Raw genomic sequence first — 19540 nt, 5'->3', positions numbered from 1 at the left:
ATGCTGCAGGTAAAAGACATCTTTACTAGCTAAATCAGAGGTACAGAGGTGGCCAGGACTAGGACTCTTAAGTACGTACTAAGAACAAGGCTCTCTGCCCCCTGTCAGGGGGTGTGTGCAGAGGGAAGGTGATCCCTAAAGACTCAGCTGCTTTTTTGATTGCCACTCCTCCTGTTTCCTGTTAGAAGTGAAAAAAAAAATGCCCTGTGGTGCTCTGTAGCTAGGATCAGCTTCAGAGTGTGCTGGACTTCCTTCCTGGGCCCCAGCTAACTACTATTCCTTTTGCTACCATCTCCTGAAGGAGCAGAGATGGACAAAACAAGTCAGCAACAAATTGACCATAACTCTTTAGCCTTGTGCCTAGCACAAGCAGAAGGGCTGTTTCTTTCTGCTCCTAGCTCCAGTGCTCAGTCACAGCTTCATGTTTCCTTTGCAGGCTCACTGCCTTTGTGTACAAATCATTTGCACAAGCTAATCGCTTCATCTATATTGATGCCAATGTCCAGGCTCAAACTCTGATGTGGCTGGCAAGCAAACAGAAGCCAGATGGCTGCTTCCGAAGCTTTGGGACACTCTTCAACAACGCCTTGAAGGTGGTAGACAATTACTTCTTGGTCAAGTTTACCCTCTTGTAATTGAGATGTTCTCCCATCACTGCTAAATATTATACTTTTCTCCAAATTCCTGTCCTTTGCCAAGGGCTAACTCTCCACACATTACACAGACTATTTTCAACTCAGTCAGCTTCCCCATGCTATATTTTACATCTCATGAGCAAATAAGAGAGGATTACAGAACTGTGAGCTTGAGGGAGTAATGTTTTTTGAGGTGACAGCAATGGGCTTCTCTGAGTTTAAGAGCTAGCCCAGCTATGTGTTTGCTCTCCTCCTCTTTGGGCTGCCTCCAGAGCTGGCCACACTCTTCAAGCTGGGAGATTGCAATTCATATTTAAAGGCTTCTTACTCATGCCATTCACTGATTATTCCTCTCTCCATGTCCTTTTCAGGGAGGAGTAGATGATGAACTGTCACTTTCTGCCTACATCACTGTTGCCATGCTAGAAGCTGGGCACTCCAGCTCGGTAAGATCTTCACTACTGGTATTCAGTTGGAATTGGTTCCCCATTGCTGGCTTGGCTTCAGTGTCTCCTAAAAATTGTCTAGGTACTACAGAGAGAGATAGGGAGCTCCCAGGGGCCCTTGCACAAACTGTATCTTCCTTAGTTGCTATGATATCTCAATACCTCTTCCAACACCATCCATATTCAAGCAGAAATTCCACAGATCTCAGTGAGATCTGATCTTCTGTTTGGGAGGTGCAGGATATTAAATGACATCTCTTAATTTCCAGTTTAAAAAAAAAAAAAACTTGTCAAGTAATAGCCATGCACTATGGCTTATCCTCAAACATGGCTCAGTTATGAAGATAAAGTATTGTAGGTAGATCCATAAAGTTTCCAATGGAACTTATATAGCCATCCTGGGAAAAGGAAGATTCAGCAGAATGAAAAACAAATGTTCCATTTTTTTTAAGTGGCTAGTACAAAGTAGAGTAAAGCTGGGATGTTAGACTTCAATATATGAGTTTTATTGTCTTCAATTTGTCATGTTTTTGAGGACCTTCCAGATTAGATAGTGCATTAGTGAGGACATGGAGTCACACTGTGGTCTCAGGGTTATTGCTGAAGCTCTTTTGTTTGGTGTTAAGATAGTACGTCTGCATAGAAGTAACTGAAGTTACACTAGAGTAACTGAGGATAGAATCGGCCCCATAAAGTTGGATTTGTTCAAGACAACAGACTCTTGACTGTAAAACACAGGGTGAATTGTTATCATAGAGGTAACCAGAAGGAATTAGCTTCATTCAAAATAAAAAGGAGAGTCTTCTATTTATACACCAAAATCTTCAAGAACACATTGAAAAGCTACTTTATTTGTATGATGTTTTAGTCTGAAATCCCTCCCTAATGATTTCTATATACTCTCTCCTGAAGTCACTATACAAACTGAAGGTCCCATTTTCATTGCTATGGTAGTAACAGGATAAAAAACAGATTCAAAGAAAAGAAATGTTTGGCCAGGCGAAAACAACTGTACTGAATTCACACCCATGTATTACTTTTTTCTTTAAAGTACCTTGTAGTCCGAAATTCCTTTTTTTGCCTGGAGACTGCATCTGAGAAGAATATCAGTGATATTTACACTCAAGCACTCATGGCCTATGCTTTCTGCTTAGCCGGAAAGATGGAAAAATGTGCATCTTTCCTCAGACAGTTACAGAAATCAGCAAAGAAACTTGGTGAGTTTCAGCTGTTCGGGGTATTTGGAAGGTGGGGAGAGGGAATAGATCTTACTGATGGCATATGGTCTAACCTTGACAAAACTGAGAATTTAGGCACATGCATCAACCATCAGATGTCCCCAGATAATCTGTGCGGTGAATTTACGGCACATCTGTTGCTCTGTAATAAGTATTTGTGAGAAAGATACAAGGACACAGTACGTCTATGGGGCAGCATAAAGCAGTGACATTGGTAATCCATTCCAGTTCCTTCTCACTCTCTCTTTGCTTTTATCAGGTGGCTCAATGCACTGGGAGCAGGAGCGGAGATCCCCATCAGAAAAATCCCCCTCCTTCCTTGACCATGCCCCATCAGCTGAAGTTGAAATCACGAGTTATGTGCTGTTGGCATTGCTTTACAAACCCAACTAGAATCAAGAGGACCTCACAAAAGCCTCAGGGATTGTGCAATGGATCATCAGACAACAGAATCCCTATGGAGGTTTCTCTTCCACCCAGGTGCAATAACACCCTTCATCTCCCCAGTCATTTCTAGGAATCTGGATGCTCACTCAGTGTGCCAGCGGGGCTGTGACTAAGCAGACCTAGTGTTATTTCTCTCTTGTATCTGCTGTCTCATATATACAGAGATCAAACATTTTTCTTAGAGGTCCCAAGGTCCTTTGTTTTCTCTTCTTAATTTCATGTAGAAAGCTGAAATTCATACAATAGTAAGCTGACTAGCAACAAGTGCAGATACTTATGTGAGGAATTAGCCTAATTTCCAAGTTCCAGACAATAAATGACCAAGAAGTGTTCTGCGGTTGCCTAAGAGACACATGCTTTGCCACTAGAAATATTCAGCTGAAAAAATCAAAAGTGTGCTCTAGTGCTCAGATTTGATGTTCTGAGACCTTCATTATAAGTAGAGAGATTTTTTCCTCCCTAAAATGTGCATGCCAGAACTAAACGGCACCCTATAAATGGGAACCCTGGAATTATACACAAGTTCAGGGCTTTTCTAGCCAAAATGAAGTGACTTTGCTTTGTATTGCAGCTATGACTTTGATTTCTTCTTCACCAGGCACACTGAGTAGCTAATTGTCTTTTATTATTTTCCTTTCGTCCAGGACACAGTCATTACTCTTCAAGCCCTTGCTGCTTATGGTGAGGCCACCTACAATTCTGTTATGCAAAATGTAGTTAAGATAACTTCCAAAAAGCATTTTGAGAAGATATTTATTGTCGATAATGAGAATAGGCTCCTGCTGCAACAGATTTCCCTTCCTGAGGTCCCTGGGACTTACAACCTAACAGTGAATGGCAGTGGATGTGTTCTTATGCAAGTAAGTATCTGCCTTCCTCTTCATTGTCTCACATTCTGCACATAGTACAGCCATGTTTCTGATGATTCTCCATCCAACTTTTCTTTACTTTTCCTAGTTATTTGACTTCCCTAAAGTCTTTAAGACAGTCTTTTCCTCATCTTCTTCCTCTTCCAGACAGCACTGAGATACAACATTCACCTTCCAGAGGGGGCCTTTGGATTTTTTCTCTTAGTACAGATAGCAAATGCCTCCTGCCCATTGGACCGACCGGCAAAATTTGATATTGTCCTCATAAGCAGGTAATGTGCCATCCAGAAGTCCAACCACACAGATGACAAGACGTGCAGAGAAGATTTATGTGTGAATTCAGTTCTGCTTAAAGTGAAGAACCATGAGCTGATCAGTGCTGGAGGGTGGCGATGATATCAGCCTGTAAGACATTTGCCCAAAGATCTTGTGATACCCCAGGTAATTGATTGTGTTAGCATATACTTGGCCCCTGCATACAAGGGGCCTCTCCAGCATCTCCCATGCTAGCCAGTGACCAAGTATGTGTGATTCACTCCAGTCTTCCCACATCTTACGAGGCCAGGAACAGACAGTAAGACTGGCTTCCCCAGACAAGGGCCAGACTGATGGAGGTCTCTGTTATTTCAGTTAGACAGGGAAGCGCAGTGGCTCCAACATGGTCATTATTGATGTGAAGATGCTCTCTGGCTTTGTTCCTGTTAAGTCTTCTCTGGATAAGGTAAACTGTAGGAGCAAGATTAAATGAGTCACCCCAGGGACAGAGATGACTAGTCATACAACAGCTGGATGAAAGCAGAGGCCTAGTTAAGAATAATTTAAACACAGACTGTGTGAGGTATTTGCATGGTTACATTGTCTTTATTATTGAATTGAGAGCATGCCCTACAGAGAGCTTTAAACACATAATACAGACCTTGCTGTATTAAAAAATAAGAGCTAGAGCCTAGCCAGATGGCAACTGAGACTGGGACCTGGCACTACCCAAGTAGGAAAAGGGTAGAAATCTACCAGACTAGCTTTGAAACCTATACAACACTGTAGATGGGCAGTATTTCCCTAATGAACTGCAGTGCATCTCGTTTTGGGAAGTGCTCGTTAAATGCACTAAATCAAGTGACAGTTTTTTCTTAGTCTCCTCTACCTATCCAGCAACATTTAGACTCTAAAAATCAGCTGGCCCTCAATACCTAGCTAGGCACAGAGTGAATCCCACAGCTAGAGTGATAGGTTCTGAGGTAGCACTTATTTTCTAATGGTTTATAAAAATATCGGTTTGTCTCCATTTCCTTATTTTAAAGCTCATTGATGACCATACAGTGACGCAAGTAGAAAACAAGAAAAAACATGTTCTCTTTTATCTGGAAAATGTAAGTTCTGAACTCTGATTATTTGGTCTGAAAGGTGCACGAAAACAGCATGTAATAGATGCACCTACAGAGCAGATACACTTTATAAAGTGAATTTATCATGGTTCCTTCCCTATCAGTTTTGCCCTCTACTCACAAACCTGCTTACTCCTCAAAGTGTATGTAACATTCCAAATGCCCAAATAGCTTCAAACTGATGTTTGTCCTATTAGCACAAAGAAATTAATCAAAATTCTTGCTCTATTTAGTAAAAAGCTGATAAAGACCAGGAAGGAGGTTCCCTTGCATGTATGTCCCCTTGGCAGGCTTCTGCTGTATCTCAGGCCTTCTAACAGGACCTGGATCACTATTCTGATCTCCTCTGGAAAGATTTCCACTACTTCTCTTCCTCCAATTCATTTCCAATCTAAAATTCCCTAGCAAGTAATCTAATCCCTGGATCAGAATTTGCAAATCAAAAGTACATTTGCTGATGGCCCTGCAGGACTAACAACAGAAGCCAATATCTGGAGGGTACCTATTGATTCCAGTTTCCTGGTGGCACATAATGTTCATGTCTGAAATGGGAGGGGTTAGAATACCAGACCTTATTGTCCTGACTCTTGGGAGATCCTGGAAAATTTAGGCTCTGTCCTTTGTGACTTTTTTCTCCCTCTAGCCTTGGCGTAATAAAATGTGCAATAACTATAGAATATGACAACATAAGTGGGATAAGAAATCCATAACTCTTCACTTCATTTTCACTTTGGACTCTCTAAACATGTTTCTGGTCTGAGTTTGGCAGGTAAATAATGGATGTCATGCATATGTATGTAGGACACCAGTAGGGTTTGAAATATATGCTCTGTTGGCTACCCATTTTGGTCTGCTCTAGAGGTTGTTACATGAATAAAAAGACTTATGACAACCCTGTCCCTCCATTCCCAGATCTTGCAGAAGAAAAGCAAAGAAATCACCTTCTCAGTTGAGCAGGAGTTTGTAGTGACCAATCCAAAGCCAGCTCCTGTGCAGATCTATGATTACTATGAAACAGGTAGATTTTTGATTTTTGCAAGCATGAAGTGTGGGAGGGGGAGGGACAGGAACAGATACTATATGCATTAAGACAGCCAAAGGACCAGCCTTTCTGGAACTAACTCTCTCCTGAACTGTACCAGGAGCTGCAGCTGGTGCCAGAGGGAGAGATTCAGAGATTCATTTTACTCTCGGGAACTTTGTATCATGTCCAAGGTGACAAGTTGGCATGACTGGAGAGCTACAAAAATGCATGTCCAAGAACTAAGGAGATTTCAAGGAGCTTCAGGTTAAGCTTGTGTGGTGCATATCCACCTCCAGGAAAAGCGACAGGAAGTGTCCCCAGAATAATGGAAGCATTACTTTCCTTCTTTTCCAGAAGAGTATGCTGTTGCTGAGTACAAATCACCTTGCAAAGAGGCTGCTGCAGGAATGGGCTAATAGTTACAAAAGGTAAGTGAAAGACATAAAAAAACAAGCAGAAATAAGGCAGAAGAAGAAGAGAGGGAAAGAAGAGTGAACAATTAGAAAGTAAAAAGAAAAGTAAGATAGTGAAATATAAAGCTGCCTGAACCTTGGAACTGACTACATGAACCAGAGACTGACATGGTGGGTAGAATGATAGCTAGTCTTGCAGGAAAGGAGTCATCAGTTTCCACCAGGCTTCTCAGGGATCAGCAAAAGACAGTGGCCAGATCCTGTCCTGTGCCACATGCACTGTGGCCTCAGAGTGGAGACCACTTTGCTTTTCACGGGAAGAGCTCACCTTCCCTATAGGGTGAGAGCCAAAGTGCAGAAAAACGGATGGAAAAACACCTTCAGAGTTTCCTCAAAAGCATCAACACTTAACTTAATATTCCACCTATAGCTTCCCTTCAAAGTCTGCCCTTTAAAGCCTATCTTTCATAGGCATAGGCAGGGTATTTCACATGGACTCACAGAAAACCTTTTCAGGATAGCTAACACATTTTCTGAGGAGAACATATCAGGTGACATGAAGCATGGAGGTGGTGCATTCGCTAGTCAGAGGTACAATGTCACCTTGCTGCAGGGGAGGTTCAGGTCTGTGTCCTGCTCAACACAGCAGTTATACTGGCTGTTATCTGCTCAGCAACTCTCTGGAAGTATAGGCATAGCTTGCTGTCAGCCCTTGATCCAGCTCTTGTCTGTTTTGCACAGAATGGGCTGTTTTTGCAGTATCTTGAAACAACCCTTTATATTTTGCACCTGTTGGGTCATTCTTGGGTCACTGAGCTTTTTTTTTTTTTTTTTTTTTTTTTGATTTTCCCCTGCAGAACCATTATAAATGTTGAACAAGTGGTAAAGCACCTTATTCTCTTCTGTGATTCAGTCCCAGAAAGAGCTATTTCACCTTACTAATCAGCGTGGAAGCCTGTGACATCATTTGAGCTAGCATATGATTCTTTGTTTCTTTTCATGGCACTTCTCTCCAGATCTGTATCATAATCATGTGTCCCTTTCCATCAACAAACCTTCCTTTTACATCAGGCATTGTTTTTTTTCAGGGTCACAGAATGACAGTCCACATGTCATGGTTGCTGGTTGGGGCAGGAAGAGGAGAGGAACATATTTGCCCTGGCTGCAGCACCCAGCTTTCTCTCCCAGCTACAACTCATACTGCTAGTGACTACTATAATACACAGTATGTTCAGTCACAGCCCAGTTTCCCATCTCCTGAGTTTAGGCCTGATTTCCCGTGGCTACTGAGCAGTCCTTCCCCAGCCTTACCAAGGGATTGCCCCTACAACTCTAATAAAAAAGTATGTTCCCTGTGCTGCCTTCTAGGGTCCTGTAGCATGTACTGCACAGTGCAGGCCTCAAGGCTCAGTCAGTCACAAAACATGCTGTAAATCAGAGGGAAGGCAGTGTGCAGTTCCCTCTGCATACACCTGTTGATGAAAGGAAATTGAATGCTGCCAGAAGTATCACTGCTGGCCTCTGATTCAGACAGCAATCAGTGTTACACACAGACATCAGAGAGTGAACCAGCCGCTACAGGTGTTCTGGCAGAGAGGACAAAAGGATGGGGAGACTGGGCAGTAATGCATGCATAAGGGGTGGGAAGAGAGTGGTTCTGTGCCTGCTCTTGGGGAAATATGAATTCTGCTGCTCTTATCCACGAAGAATAACCACACCTACAGCCCATGCCCAAAGCATGTATGGACCCGATGGCACCTGGCTGGAGAGCGGTGTGGAGCCTGGATGCCTCGGGACCTGTCTAGCGGCAGGGCGGCGCGGCCGAGCTCCGCGGGGGGCACGGTGGGGTCGCACAGCACCCTGCCGCGCAGCACTCCGCCGCGCAGCTCCGCCCTCGCCCAGCGGATGGCGCCGCAGCTCCGCGCAAGAGGTGCTGGGCGTTGCGCGTGGGTTTCTGGGTGTGCCGGCGCGGGGCTGCCCGTGCGCGGCACCGCGCGGGTCTCGAGTGCTGGGAGAAGCCACCACCCGTTCTGATGTCTGAATCTCCACAGGTAGCAAGCTACTCAAATACTCATAGGATTCCTTGGCTACGTGTGATTTTAGAACTGTGAAGGGTTGGCCATTCAGGATCTGCATGATACCAATGTTATGAAAAGGCATTTCAGGAAGTTTCATAGACAAGAGGAATTTGTGGGGCATGAAATTGCTTTGTATAGAGTGCAGATTTCTATCCTAAACTCCAAAATTAAAACTTTACTGGCTGTAGGAGGGAAGCGAGGAAGACTATAAATTTTGTTTTGCTGACACACCCAAAACTGTAGCAACTAGGCTACATTCTGATTTAGTTTACACCAACATCAAACAGGACTAGCAAGTGAAATCAATAGTTAGAACAACAGGGTTGAAAAGGAGAGCAGTCTGAATATATATGGATATAGGATGTGCATCTTTCTGGGGCTTTTGAACCCATTAAGCCAAGGCTATGGTTTATCCCACATGGAACTTATAAAAATCCCCTTCAGGTCTGGCCAAATGTCATGTCATTCTGTTCAGCCAAACATAGTTTTCTGGGAAGAAACAGGGTTCTGAAAAAAAAGGTACATTTTTATCATTCTTGTAGAGCCTTCTTTTCCTCTTAGGCCAAATCCAAACTATTAAAATATCAAAAACATATTTCCTGCTGCAGGCTCTTCCTCTTCATACTGGAAAAGTAATATTTATAACCTGATTTTATCCTGTGATTGCCAAACTGATAATTGCTGGTTGCAGTCAGATATAATAAACATCCCATTGTCAGACTCTTCCTCCAGATTTTTACGTGCAGGCCATGTTCTTCCTGGTTCTGTGTTCATACAGGGAATAGCAATATTTCTCAGAATACATTTCAATGCCTCACAGAGTTCTGGAACCTGGATGCCATGTTTTAGCTACATGTTTCATGGCATGTACCTGAAACCAAAAGTTTGTTACAGGGACTGAATGCCATTTCTTATTCTGTAATCCAATAACCTTGAAGTATTGTATCATTCAATCACAGAGATTTAGAAAGTGTTCTAGGCCTCAGAAGGCCAGAACTACTTTAATTTTGGCAAGGCTAGACAAACTCAATTTCCCCAAGTGTGAGAAAATCAGGCCCACTAGCCCAAGAGGTACTCTGAACTGCCCTGCTGCTTCCATTTCTTTGGCACAGACGGTGGCTTACTGTGCTCAAGTGGTAAACAACTCAGTTTATAAAAGCTCTCAGAGAATGGAGATAGTTATGAGTATCCAGTGAAACTGGTATGCAGGTCCTTGGATTAAGTCATCAATACTGTGAGAAATGGGAAATACAAAATTTCATTGTAGTGTTCTGCCAGTGCCCTCATGCGAGCCTTGCATCTCCCAGCTGTCCTATAGCTCTGTGCATAGCTCTGTTAAAAATGCTTTTAAAGCTATTCTGAAAAGCACATTCATATGAGTAAGAAAGGGATAACAAAGAGTATGATCACATGAGAATGTCCATGACTAAAATGCTCCATCATGTTTATTTCCCTTTCTGTTTAAGCTTCTCTGTAGAGATTATTTGTGTCATGGGGTCAATGAATTGCTTTGCTACTCGTGTGGCATTCACACTGAAGAATCTGTTAAAGCCTGATGTGATGGCCTAGTAAAAAGAGGAGGACTTGTAAATGCCACAGATGTTCTGAAAATTAAACATGACCTTTTTTACTATAGATGATGGGTCTCCCCCACAATGTGCGCAGCAGGATGCAAAATCTAGAGAAAAAACAAATGGACCTTTCCTGGAAGGATGAGCTGCAGTGCAGCTGCGTTCACTTGCTGAGGCCTTTCTGTTGCTTACCCAGTACTCTCATTAGCAAAATCAGCCCCTGGTCCAGGGCATTTGGTTGATCCACCTTTTGACTCAAACTCACTGTGATCCCCTTCAGTGTAAACTGTTAATAGTACCAAACTGTTAAATGACAGCACAGCAAATACTGTGCTGTATGACTTCTCTTGTTTTTCAAATCTTGTTTAATATTTACTGATCTTCGGGTCTTCTCCTGAGCACGCTCTGTCTGTGTCAAATATGAAGTGTGTCAGTACTGACCAACCAATTTGTTGATTAGAGATGACTAGAAATGTTCCAGAGGAACCTTCTATCAAAAAAATGTTGTTGTGTTAAAATGGTCTAAGAAAACAACTAAGCTTAGCTTGCTCTCTGAGTTCATTTACCATCTCCATGGTGGGCTGTTAGGGAGCTATATCTACATGTACAGTCAGATGACCCATGCTACCTGATTCATCAGTCAGGTAGCATGGAGGCCTGGCCACTTCTGTGGCACTACTGGATGTGAAATCACAGCATCACAAAAGAACTCTCTGAGGAACAAGCTCAAAAAAGTCCTAAGAAAAAGGAAAAAAGTTTCCATTTTCCCAAAGTTTTTTTTTTTTTTTCTGTCTTTCTCGCTCATCTACAATTGTAATTGTTTACAATGACAATGAAAGGTTTTGGCTCTTCTCAATAAATTCCTCACATGGAGAAGCAACATATTTTCGGTTAGTCTTGCAGCTGAACAGCAAGACACTTTTTTCTGCTCAGCCTCCTAAAGGGTCACCTTTTGAGGGTCAAGGAGATCATAAAAACAAAGTAAAAGCAACATGTTGAATACAGGACCTACAAACCTCCTTCAAGGAAACTTGTCCCTTGTCCGCTTCCTGTTCTTCTTGTAACTTCAACACACAGGTTTCCTGCTGCCGTTCACTCCTGGCCTGTAGTCCTCCTCTTCTCCTTCCACCATATTAGCATTCCTGCTGGGCAAACCAGGACCTCCCTTAAGAACTTGATTTCATCAGAGCTCCCTGACCCTGTGTTGCTACACTGTGTATATAACCTGACAGCTGGGAGATTAAAAAATTCATGTTTGAGAGTGAAGGGAGGGTAAATATGAACATGACAGGCAGAGGTGGAGGGAATAAAAATCACCATACTCTCTATTGGCAGGACTCTGTATGCATGCCATTAAACTGCTAACCTCGCACATTTTTTTCAGCCTCCCACTCTCTGGCTCAGTACCCACTGGGAGGTGAAGGCTGGGTTATTACCAGAGGCAATTGCATAACTGCACCACGTTTGCCTTTTCTACTTCACTTTACTGGAAGTGACTAGCTTTAGGCCCTCCTGGTCTGATGTTATCACTTGACACGTATTCTTCCCATTGCTGTCCTTCCTGTCACGGCAAGGTGTATCCACAGTTACTCAGTGACCTGAAGTTTATGCTAAAGTAAAGCACATCTGGGAAGTCTTACGCATCAAGCATGGGACACACAGCTGGCTCTCTCCTCACATCCCACCCCTGCACAGCTTAAGCTAAGCCTTGTGCATTTACAGCTTGTTCTGTTCCCTACCAAACACTTGTGTCCAGTGAAGGGTGTTCCAAAACAGCAGGGAAGTGCAGTGGTGTAATGCAGTCAAGGCAGGCTATGTAGTAGGACACCGTGTTCAAAAGAGATGCTAGATGACATGTTTTCCAGCTGCATTCTAGCATCACGGCTCATACCCCTTTCCCTGACCCAAAGGGCTAAATATGGCCAACTCTGTAATGCCTAACAAGACGGAACAGAACAATGCAGAGGTGTATGGGAAAGGATTAACTGTAAGAATATCTGATTTCCTTGCCTTCTACTCCGTTGGGGTTTTTGTCTTGCTTTCCTATAGCGTCTTCCATCAGAGGATCTCAAAAGTCTGAACAAACATTTATAAGGTAAATCCCACTTCTCTGCACTGGGGAAAGATCCATATCATGAGCAACAAATTACAGCTGTCTCAACTGCAGCACAGAGAGAGGCCTGGCCTTGCCTGGTGTTACCCAGCAAGTCAGTAACTGAGCTAAGCATAAAGCCTTTCCCTCCCATTTGTGATCAGCCAGCCACGATATGGGCCCCGAGGTGTCTGTGGCAGAAGGCCAGCATTCCCTCCCAGGACTAATGGAGGAGCAATACCCATTGCACAGCTGTAGGAGAAAACTGGTGTTGCAGAGGGCAAGTACAACTTACTCCAGCTGGCAGGTGGCATTGACACAGATTGCTGCTGCTTTTTCTAGCAAGGCCATTCAGCCAGAAGAGGGCCAGTGATTTTGGTCTTCACCTTTTTGTAGCTATATGAACTAACATCAAAAGCTAAATGAGAAAAATGTTTGAGAAGCAAGGTCACACATGGATGTTTTGAAACACCTCTGCCATGTTAGCACAGTCTTCTGTGAAGGCTCTCTTGCTGAGGGCATTGTGCCATGAAGTTTGGACAGTCTCCAGGGATGGAGCCCCTCTGAGCACCTGCTCTAGAACTGCACCACCCTCGTGAGGAAGTGCTTTTTATAATTCTAATCAGAATTTCCCCTGGTCCTCTTGTTGTGCATGTCTGAGAAGAGCCTGGCTCTGTCTTCATTCCACGTGTCTTGAGCACCGGCTTTGGAAAAGACAGAATCACCTTCAAGAGGTGCCTGTATCTCATCTGAGAAGCAGTCCAAATAATAACATCACAAAGATAAGGCTAAAGCGAAAGCTAAATATGGAGTTTTATATACATTTTGTATGTCTTCTTATAGGGTAAAGTTTGTTCTGAAAAGAGGAGTAATATGACTTATGAAGAATATTCTTAATTGCACCAAGTGCTATTTTCAGACACATTTGTAAACACTTTGGATTTTCCCTTCCTTGGAAACAGTCTGAGGAATATGGATCTAATATCTTTTCATTCTTTATTACAACAAGAACTTTCTTCATTTCTCTGTAATATCAAATACATATCTGTGAACATGCAAACAGCTAATTTCTTAGTTATATATCTAAAAAAATACATATATTGTTCACTTATTACCTTTAATGGATTTAATTGGGGGATTTCAACAAATGATCTTACTCTATGTGCACTGTATGCTATAAATCTCAGACAGACACACTGCAGATTTCTAACACCTCAGGGTTAACAACCTTGGTTGCAGACTGTTTTGCAACATACAGTCTAAGTGTCTTTTAAGGCAAGACAAAGTTTATACATAGAGGTAATGTTTTTTATTACTATAGTACAGCTGGGAAAAGTGGATAAAGGCTAAATCAGGTAGGTCTTGCCTTACAAATGGACTTACCCAGCATCACACTGAAAGATGGTCACAGAACTATTTATAAAATCCAGCTACACATTTGGTTTGCAATTTAGTCTACAAAGTACATTAAAATTAAAATAATTTATCTTTGCCATAACTGAATTTACTCATGTCCACACAACACCACAGAAAGATATATGAGTTATATTTGACAGCCTAGCTGTTTTCACTTAGGAAAGGTAGTTAATCTGCCACCAGGGCCTTCTGTCAGGTTAAGATATTCAGCACATACTAGAGTGGATAATCTTTACTTACTCTGAAATTTTCAGTTTGATTTGAAGACTTGTTGATGTGACTTTTTTATGATATTTCATTTGAATAAAAACTGCATATCTTCATTTATTTGCATGTTGCAGTTGTGTAACATTCGTATTTTCTGAGTTTTCCTAATAAGTTATAGAGGAGCTTCTCTTCACTATGGCCTGTGAAATAGTTTGTTTCCCACCCAGTAAGAAATACTCTTTGATCTCTCTGGATATTGTTGTTATCCATATTGATTTTTGCTAGTACTTTTCCTTGTAATGCTTTTTTGCCATTTGAAATAAATTGTTTGGGGTTTGTTTGCTTTAGATACATAAGCCAGGAAAAATAATATCATTATTTGCATTTAAAATAAAAATAAATAAAAATATTAAAAATATTTAATTTGCAGGAGTGTTCTTAAGCCTTTAGTTGCACGGTTAACACACTTTTGTTAATCTTTATTATTAATCTTTATATGTTAATCTGTTAGTATAACACTATCCCACATTTAAGATGACTATTTTCTCACCAGTCTCCATGCAGAGTTGATGCAGGTACTGAAGAGAGAGAGAGTCCTTTACTAAATCTGCTGACTCTAAACAATCACCACAAGGTTTCCACCAGGGGTTCTTATGTGAAACTGCATTGACTGTCTCAGGCATGATACTGATGTTACCAAGAACTGTTTCCTGAGCTTCTTCTTTTAGCATAGGACTCTTATTGCAAGCCAAAGGTTGAAGTTCAGTTTATTGCTTTGGTCTTGATTCAAAGGCTGAGCATTATGCTACAGACCTTGAAGAGGAAGAACAGTAACATAGTAAAGAAACAATACTCTTTCTTGGGATTATTTATATTTGGTAACAGTAGCTTCAAAATCGCTTAAGACTGTTGGGACAGACAAGGATTCCTGCATATAATAGCATCTGGTTAGTACTGAGGGTACTTGCACCCACCCACAGATATCCTTTTTTCCTGAGGTTGCAGTGACTGGTGAGCCACTTTGTCATTGGACAATTGGTCTTGGACTGAACAATAGAAACTGAAAAGAAGTGAGAAGAAAATACACCACAACTGGGTTATGGTAATTAAAAATGCACAGCTCAATATCTTACTTTATTTTCATGGGAAAGAAAAATATACTTGGTCTCTATAGCAGTCATAACCTTGGAGGCATAGAACACTTCAAAATTTTCTGTCTTTTTGCAAGGCACTGCAGTCAAGACTGTGTGGTTCATAGGAACTTTTGCAGAATGAGGTTTGCTGTGATCAGGATTTATCTACATTTATGATGGTCTGTGTTAACTTATTAATTGCATCTTTTGTGTGAGTCAGTCCAATTCAAAATAATATATTTAAAAGGAGTGAGTGGGAAAGAAGCCTGCAAAGAAAGCGTGACAGAGAATGAAGCATTCCAGAACATAAAAAAGATAATAACAATAATACATTCAGGCAAAGTAGAAGTGCTACCATGGCATCTGTTTCTTCCTGATCTGCTGTCTTGCCCCATTTCAATATGATAATGTCTAGAAAGGAAACCCAGTGTATCAGCATCTATAACTTACCAGTATAGCACTATGGCTTCTCTGATAATTTTTTAGAATTAAGCCGATTTTCCCAAATGTTCTTGCAGCAATATATGACCAAACATATATAATGGAACAAAATGAAGTTTTAGAATATTATTATATTTTTATTTTGCAGTGGAAATAAAGAAGTTCCAGGAACCTTTTATGGAACAGTCAAAATATATGCTACTTTTAAAAGTGAGAGTAAACTTATGTTAGCACTTCTTTTCTAGCAGGATGAATCAAAATCCATTACTATCATTCAGTATAGAAACTGACTCTGCTTGGAGGATTATAAGAAATTTGATTTAAGCGTTTTGGCTATAGTGACCATTTAATGTGGCATGGCCTAATTTAAATTCTTTGTGATCAACATTTAGGCAAAATGGTCCATCTAGCTTTTGTACTCATTTAATATGAGGACTAGTTACTGAAAGTATTAGCTATGCACAGATTGTGTCTTGACCTATCAGGTGTGCAGTGACGTCTGACATGTTTGGGTAAGTTCTGGGAAGGAATGCTATCTTAAGAGGAAATATCTTTCCTCTGGTTAGAATTATGACTGCCAATTCACTCAAGTCATGGCTGTGTTTGACAAATATTTTGCATTCCTTTTCCAGCAAATGTTCTTGATTGGTTTTGAGCATGCAGCTTTCAATTGCTGGTTAAAACAGGGTGATAAATTTATTGCAACTGTTGTGTTCAAAGGATATAGGCAGAACAGGGTGCTCTAATAATCTTTTATTAATCCCATCAATTAATTTTATTTATCTAATCTTTTATTAGACCAGCTAGCCTTGTTGGAAGAAGTAGCCAATCGTTTGGATAAACCAACTCTCCTTTCGGTCTGAAATAGAACCAAAAGATTTTCAAGCTAAATATAAGTTTAGAACAATTGTTCTGAACTTAATTTATTATTTAATATATAATATTAATAAATAATAAAATAAAATAATAAAAATTAAATTAAATTAAAAATAGAATAATAGATAATAGAAATATAATATTAATAATTATTTAATATATTATTTACTAGTTAGACAACCTGAGATAAAAGGCAGTTTGTACTTCTGGAGAAAAGTGGACATTAGAGTGTCACAGACCTGATAAGCAGTTTCTGGGGGACTGAGAAGCTGACATTTTATGAATGATGAATAGGTTAGCAGAAGAAAGAAGATTATAGTGATCAGGATCTCCACTGAATCCATGATTTTGATGATCCTGTAGAGATATGAATTTCAGTTTTGCATGCTCATCTTTAAAGGACACTTTGCATGCCTCCACTCTCATTTCTTTCTGGTTTTAGTTTACAACATCCTGAATGAAAACAGGCAGCTTGGGGTGAGTCATGTTTTCCAATAAATGGTCAGGACACCATAGCCTTGAAGATTGCTACTTTGCACCAATTATTTACTGTAGAGGACAGAGATGGGAGTGAGAGGACAGATGATAGGGGGCATTTCTGGAGAAAAATCTGTATGCTTTTTATTATTTATATATATACAGTGGTTACACAGCCACTTTTTTATCAGTATTTCCATCTCTAACTGATAATCTGCTAAATGTTTTTGTTTGCATGAATGTGTGTCTGTGTTCGTTCCTTCTATGCCTGAAATTTATATAGAACTTCCCCCCAGCAGACACTGGTTGCCTCTTGATTGTTTTCCTAATTTTTGTGGCATATAGAAGGTGTTATATTTTAATCCCTCAGAGGCTATTCTCTATTTTTAATGCCTTCTTCAGCCTCCTTTCATCCCCAGACATTTTTCCTGCTCCTTTGCAGTGCTCCTACAACACGCTACATACCTACTGTTCAACCTTAATATTCACTCTTTTTCAAGTCTTAATCTTCAACTAAAGAGCAAATAGGGCTACCTTTGCTGGTGTGATCTAGTAAGCTCTCTTATATGGAGCAGAGAATCTCTGCTATTAATGTGGCTTCATATAAACACATTCAAGGTGGCTTGTGCCGAAGCATTTTCTCTCCTGGCTTATTCTTATACTATAGAACTTTTCACAGAGATCATGAATCTCTCTATACAGGAGGATACTGAATCATTTCACTGCACAAGGAATTACAGGGCATGATGAGAGCCTCTCCTTTCATCAGCTGGAATTTACAAATATGTAAGTGTTTCTTCCATGGGCTGGTACAAATATCCCATCTAGTCAGGCTACTCAGGGAGTGCAGATAGTTTGGACTGAATATTTCTGTTCATCGATCCACTGGAATTTATCAAGCTTTTTTCTTACCAGATTCAAATTCTGGACAAGCTCCAAAAAGAGGTTAATAGGAGACCAAGTCAAGTGAGCAATGCTTTTTCTGAGTGACTTCTGTTGCAAAGCTAGGTCAGATGAGCGCCATTCTGAACCTGACAAAGGGTAGGAGAAGCCACTTGGAACACCTGGCACCTACACTGTTTGGTCTCCATACCAGAGAGACCCAGAGTAAGCTGCACAGAACGATGGAGGATAATCATGATAACGGGGAAGCAAGGATGTCTCCTAGTGGCTTTGCATATTATTTATGCATATTCACAGTAGAAACAGAATTTATTTGCCTGTCTAGACCAGTACCTCACCTCAGTTTGGATTATATTCCAGAGAGGTTAATTGTCTAATCCATAGTTGGCCTTTTTTTGCAACTGTATCAGCAAATTACTGCAGTATTCTGTTTGCATAATATGGAAAACATGTCTGCCTATGGGTTTCCTTTTGTTCTTAAAATATCTATAAACCTGGATTGTGGCTTCAGAAGATCACAGTACCCCCCATCAGAGTGCTGTGATTGGACACCACACTCAGGGAACAAACCGACAATTTTTCCTGGATTAAAGAAAGGAGGGTGTAAATGGCTCAAAGATTTCTAACACAAACACTACCCAGTTAATACCCCTCCCCCACTTTTAAAATGTCTGGCCAAACACCCTCCCTCTATTAGGATTCAGAACTGCTAGCCCCAGCTCCCCCTTACACTTCTCTCTCCATTTCCGGATGCGCCCTGGCCCCCAGCCCTTATCTCCTCCAGCCCATGGGCTATTTACAGAGAGCAGTTATAAAGAGGCTGAGCCAGCAGAGAGTGGAGGGGAATTACAAGGTGCAGGGAAACAGCAGCAGCAGACAAAACCGGTGTCTGCTTGACTCACCACGTCCTGCTCTGCACCATGGGGAAGGACAGGCTGCTCAGCAAACCAAACATCTTCCTTCTTCTCCTCTTCTTCCTTCCTGGAAACACCTCATCCACCACAGAACCGTAAGCTAAACACAGGGATGGGGGTTTTAGTGCTCTTCTTCAGTTTGCTTCCTTTCTATCATTCTTCAAATAACTCTGCCAGCGCCACCATTCATACCCTGCATCCCACTGCTAGTCCAGCCCTGAGCTCACTGCACAGCTCTGCTCATGCCCACAATCCTGCCCTGCAACCCCCTGCTAGTCCAGCCTTGGGATCCCCACATAGCTCTGCCTGTTTCCATACTCCTGCCCTGCAGCCCCCTGCTAGTCCAGCCCTGGAATCCTCACAACATCTCTAAGTATACTAGAAATCATCAGGTTCTCTTGGGGTTTTGCAGGCTTGATGCCAGAATCCATGTACTTACCTTTTCTGTAGTGTCCTTGTTTTGAACACTCAGTCATTTCTCCCCTTTCTCCTATTTCTTTCAAGCCAGTTTGTTTCCCTTGGCAGCATAAGATGTACTTGTTCCCAAAGAGAATCTGTGACCTAGATTCTCTTCCAAGAGTGCAGAGTCTGGCACTGGGCAGTCACCAGGGCAATATCCACCTCTGGGCTCTGCGAATGAGCAGCACGGTTACAGCGTCCATTCTGTTGAGGGCCCTAAGGAGAGGGGCTGCCTCAGACAGCAAGGCCAGACACGAGTCTGCCCATCTCCACTGCAGCCTTGCCTACCAGAGGGTTGTTCCAGAGCCTGTAGTCCAGATGGGAGCCAGATGGGATTCAGACTCTCTCTGCTGTCACGTGCTATGCCCCTTGGTGTGGTGACAAAAGTGCAGTTTTCACCACTGCACTTCTGAATCTAGTCTCATAATGCCTGCAACAGAGATTTCATGCCAAGAGCGCTGTGTTAACATTAGTAGCGGTAGCAGAAAGTGCAGTGTGACTGCTGTTGCTGTTGCT

At 41.7% G+C, this 19540-nt stretch overlaps 2 protein-coding genes and 1 long non-coding RNA gene across 5 annotated transcripts in view; 2 read left to right on the top strand and 1 right to left on the bottom strand.

Annotated features, from left to right (window-relative positions):
- LOC112993887 (ovostatin-like) overlaps nt 1-6467 on the top strand; it is a 27205-nt gene extending 20738 nt beyond the window's left edge. The window contains 10 exon segments of the mRNA XM_026117873.2: nt 437-593; nt 1007-1081; nt 2133-2298; nt 2579-2799; nt 3411-3626; nt 3783-3907; nt 4266-4356; nt 4937-5005; nt 5933-6038; nt 6399-6467. Coding sequence (XP_025973658.2) covers nt 437-593; nt 1007-1081; nt 2133-2298; nt 2579-2799; nt 3411-3626; nt 3783-3907; nt 4266-4356; nt 4937-5005; nt 5933-6038; nt 6399-6460 — 1288 coding nt within the window. The 3' untranslated portion in view covers nt 6461-6467.
- LOC135329638 (uncharacterized) overlaps nt 1-19540 on the bottom strand; it is a 27822-nt gene extending 8282 nt beyond the window's left edge. The window contains exons 1-3 of the long non-coding RNA XR_010391176.1: nt 19005-19540; nt 18554-18665; nt 11123-11248 (exon numbers count right to left, since the gene is read on the bottom strand). This is a non-coding gene — a long non-coding RNA (uncharacterized LOC135329638). The remainder of the gene's footprint in view (nt 1-11122; nt 11249-18553; nt 18666-19004) is intronic.
- Nucleotides 18528-19540, top strand: part of LOC112993889 (alpha-2-macroglobulin-like) — a 40474-nt gene continuing 39461 nt past the window's right edge. For all 3 annotated transcript variants that reach the window (XM_064518576.1, XM_064518581.1, XM_064518583.1), the window contains exon 1: nt 18528-18660. In XM_064518576.1, the coding sequence (XP_064374646.1) occupies nt 18572-18660 (89 nt within the window). In that variant the 5' untranslated portion in view covers nt 18528-18571. The remainder of the gene's footprint in view (nt 18661-19540) is intronic.

Source organism: Dromaius novaehollandiae, chromosome 1 (assembly GCF_036370855.1).
Source record: "Dromaius novaehollandiae isolate bDroNov1 chromosome 1, bDroNov1.hap1, whole genome shotgun sequence".
NCBI lineage: Eukaryota > Metazoa > Chordata > Aves > Casuariiformes > Dromaiidae > Dromaius > Dromaius novaehollandiae.
Note: the sequence above shows the minus strand (reverse complement) of the source record. Positions and strands in the feature narration are given on the sequence as shown.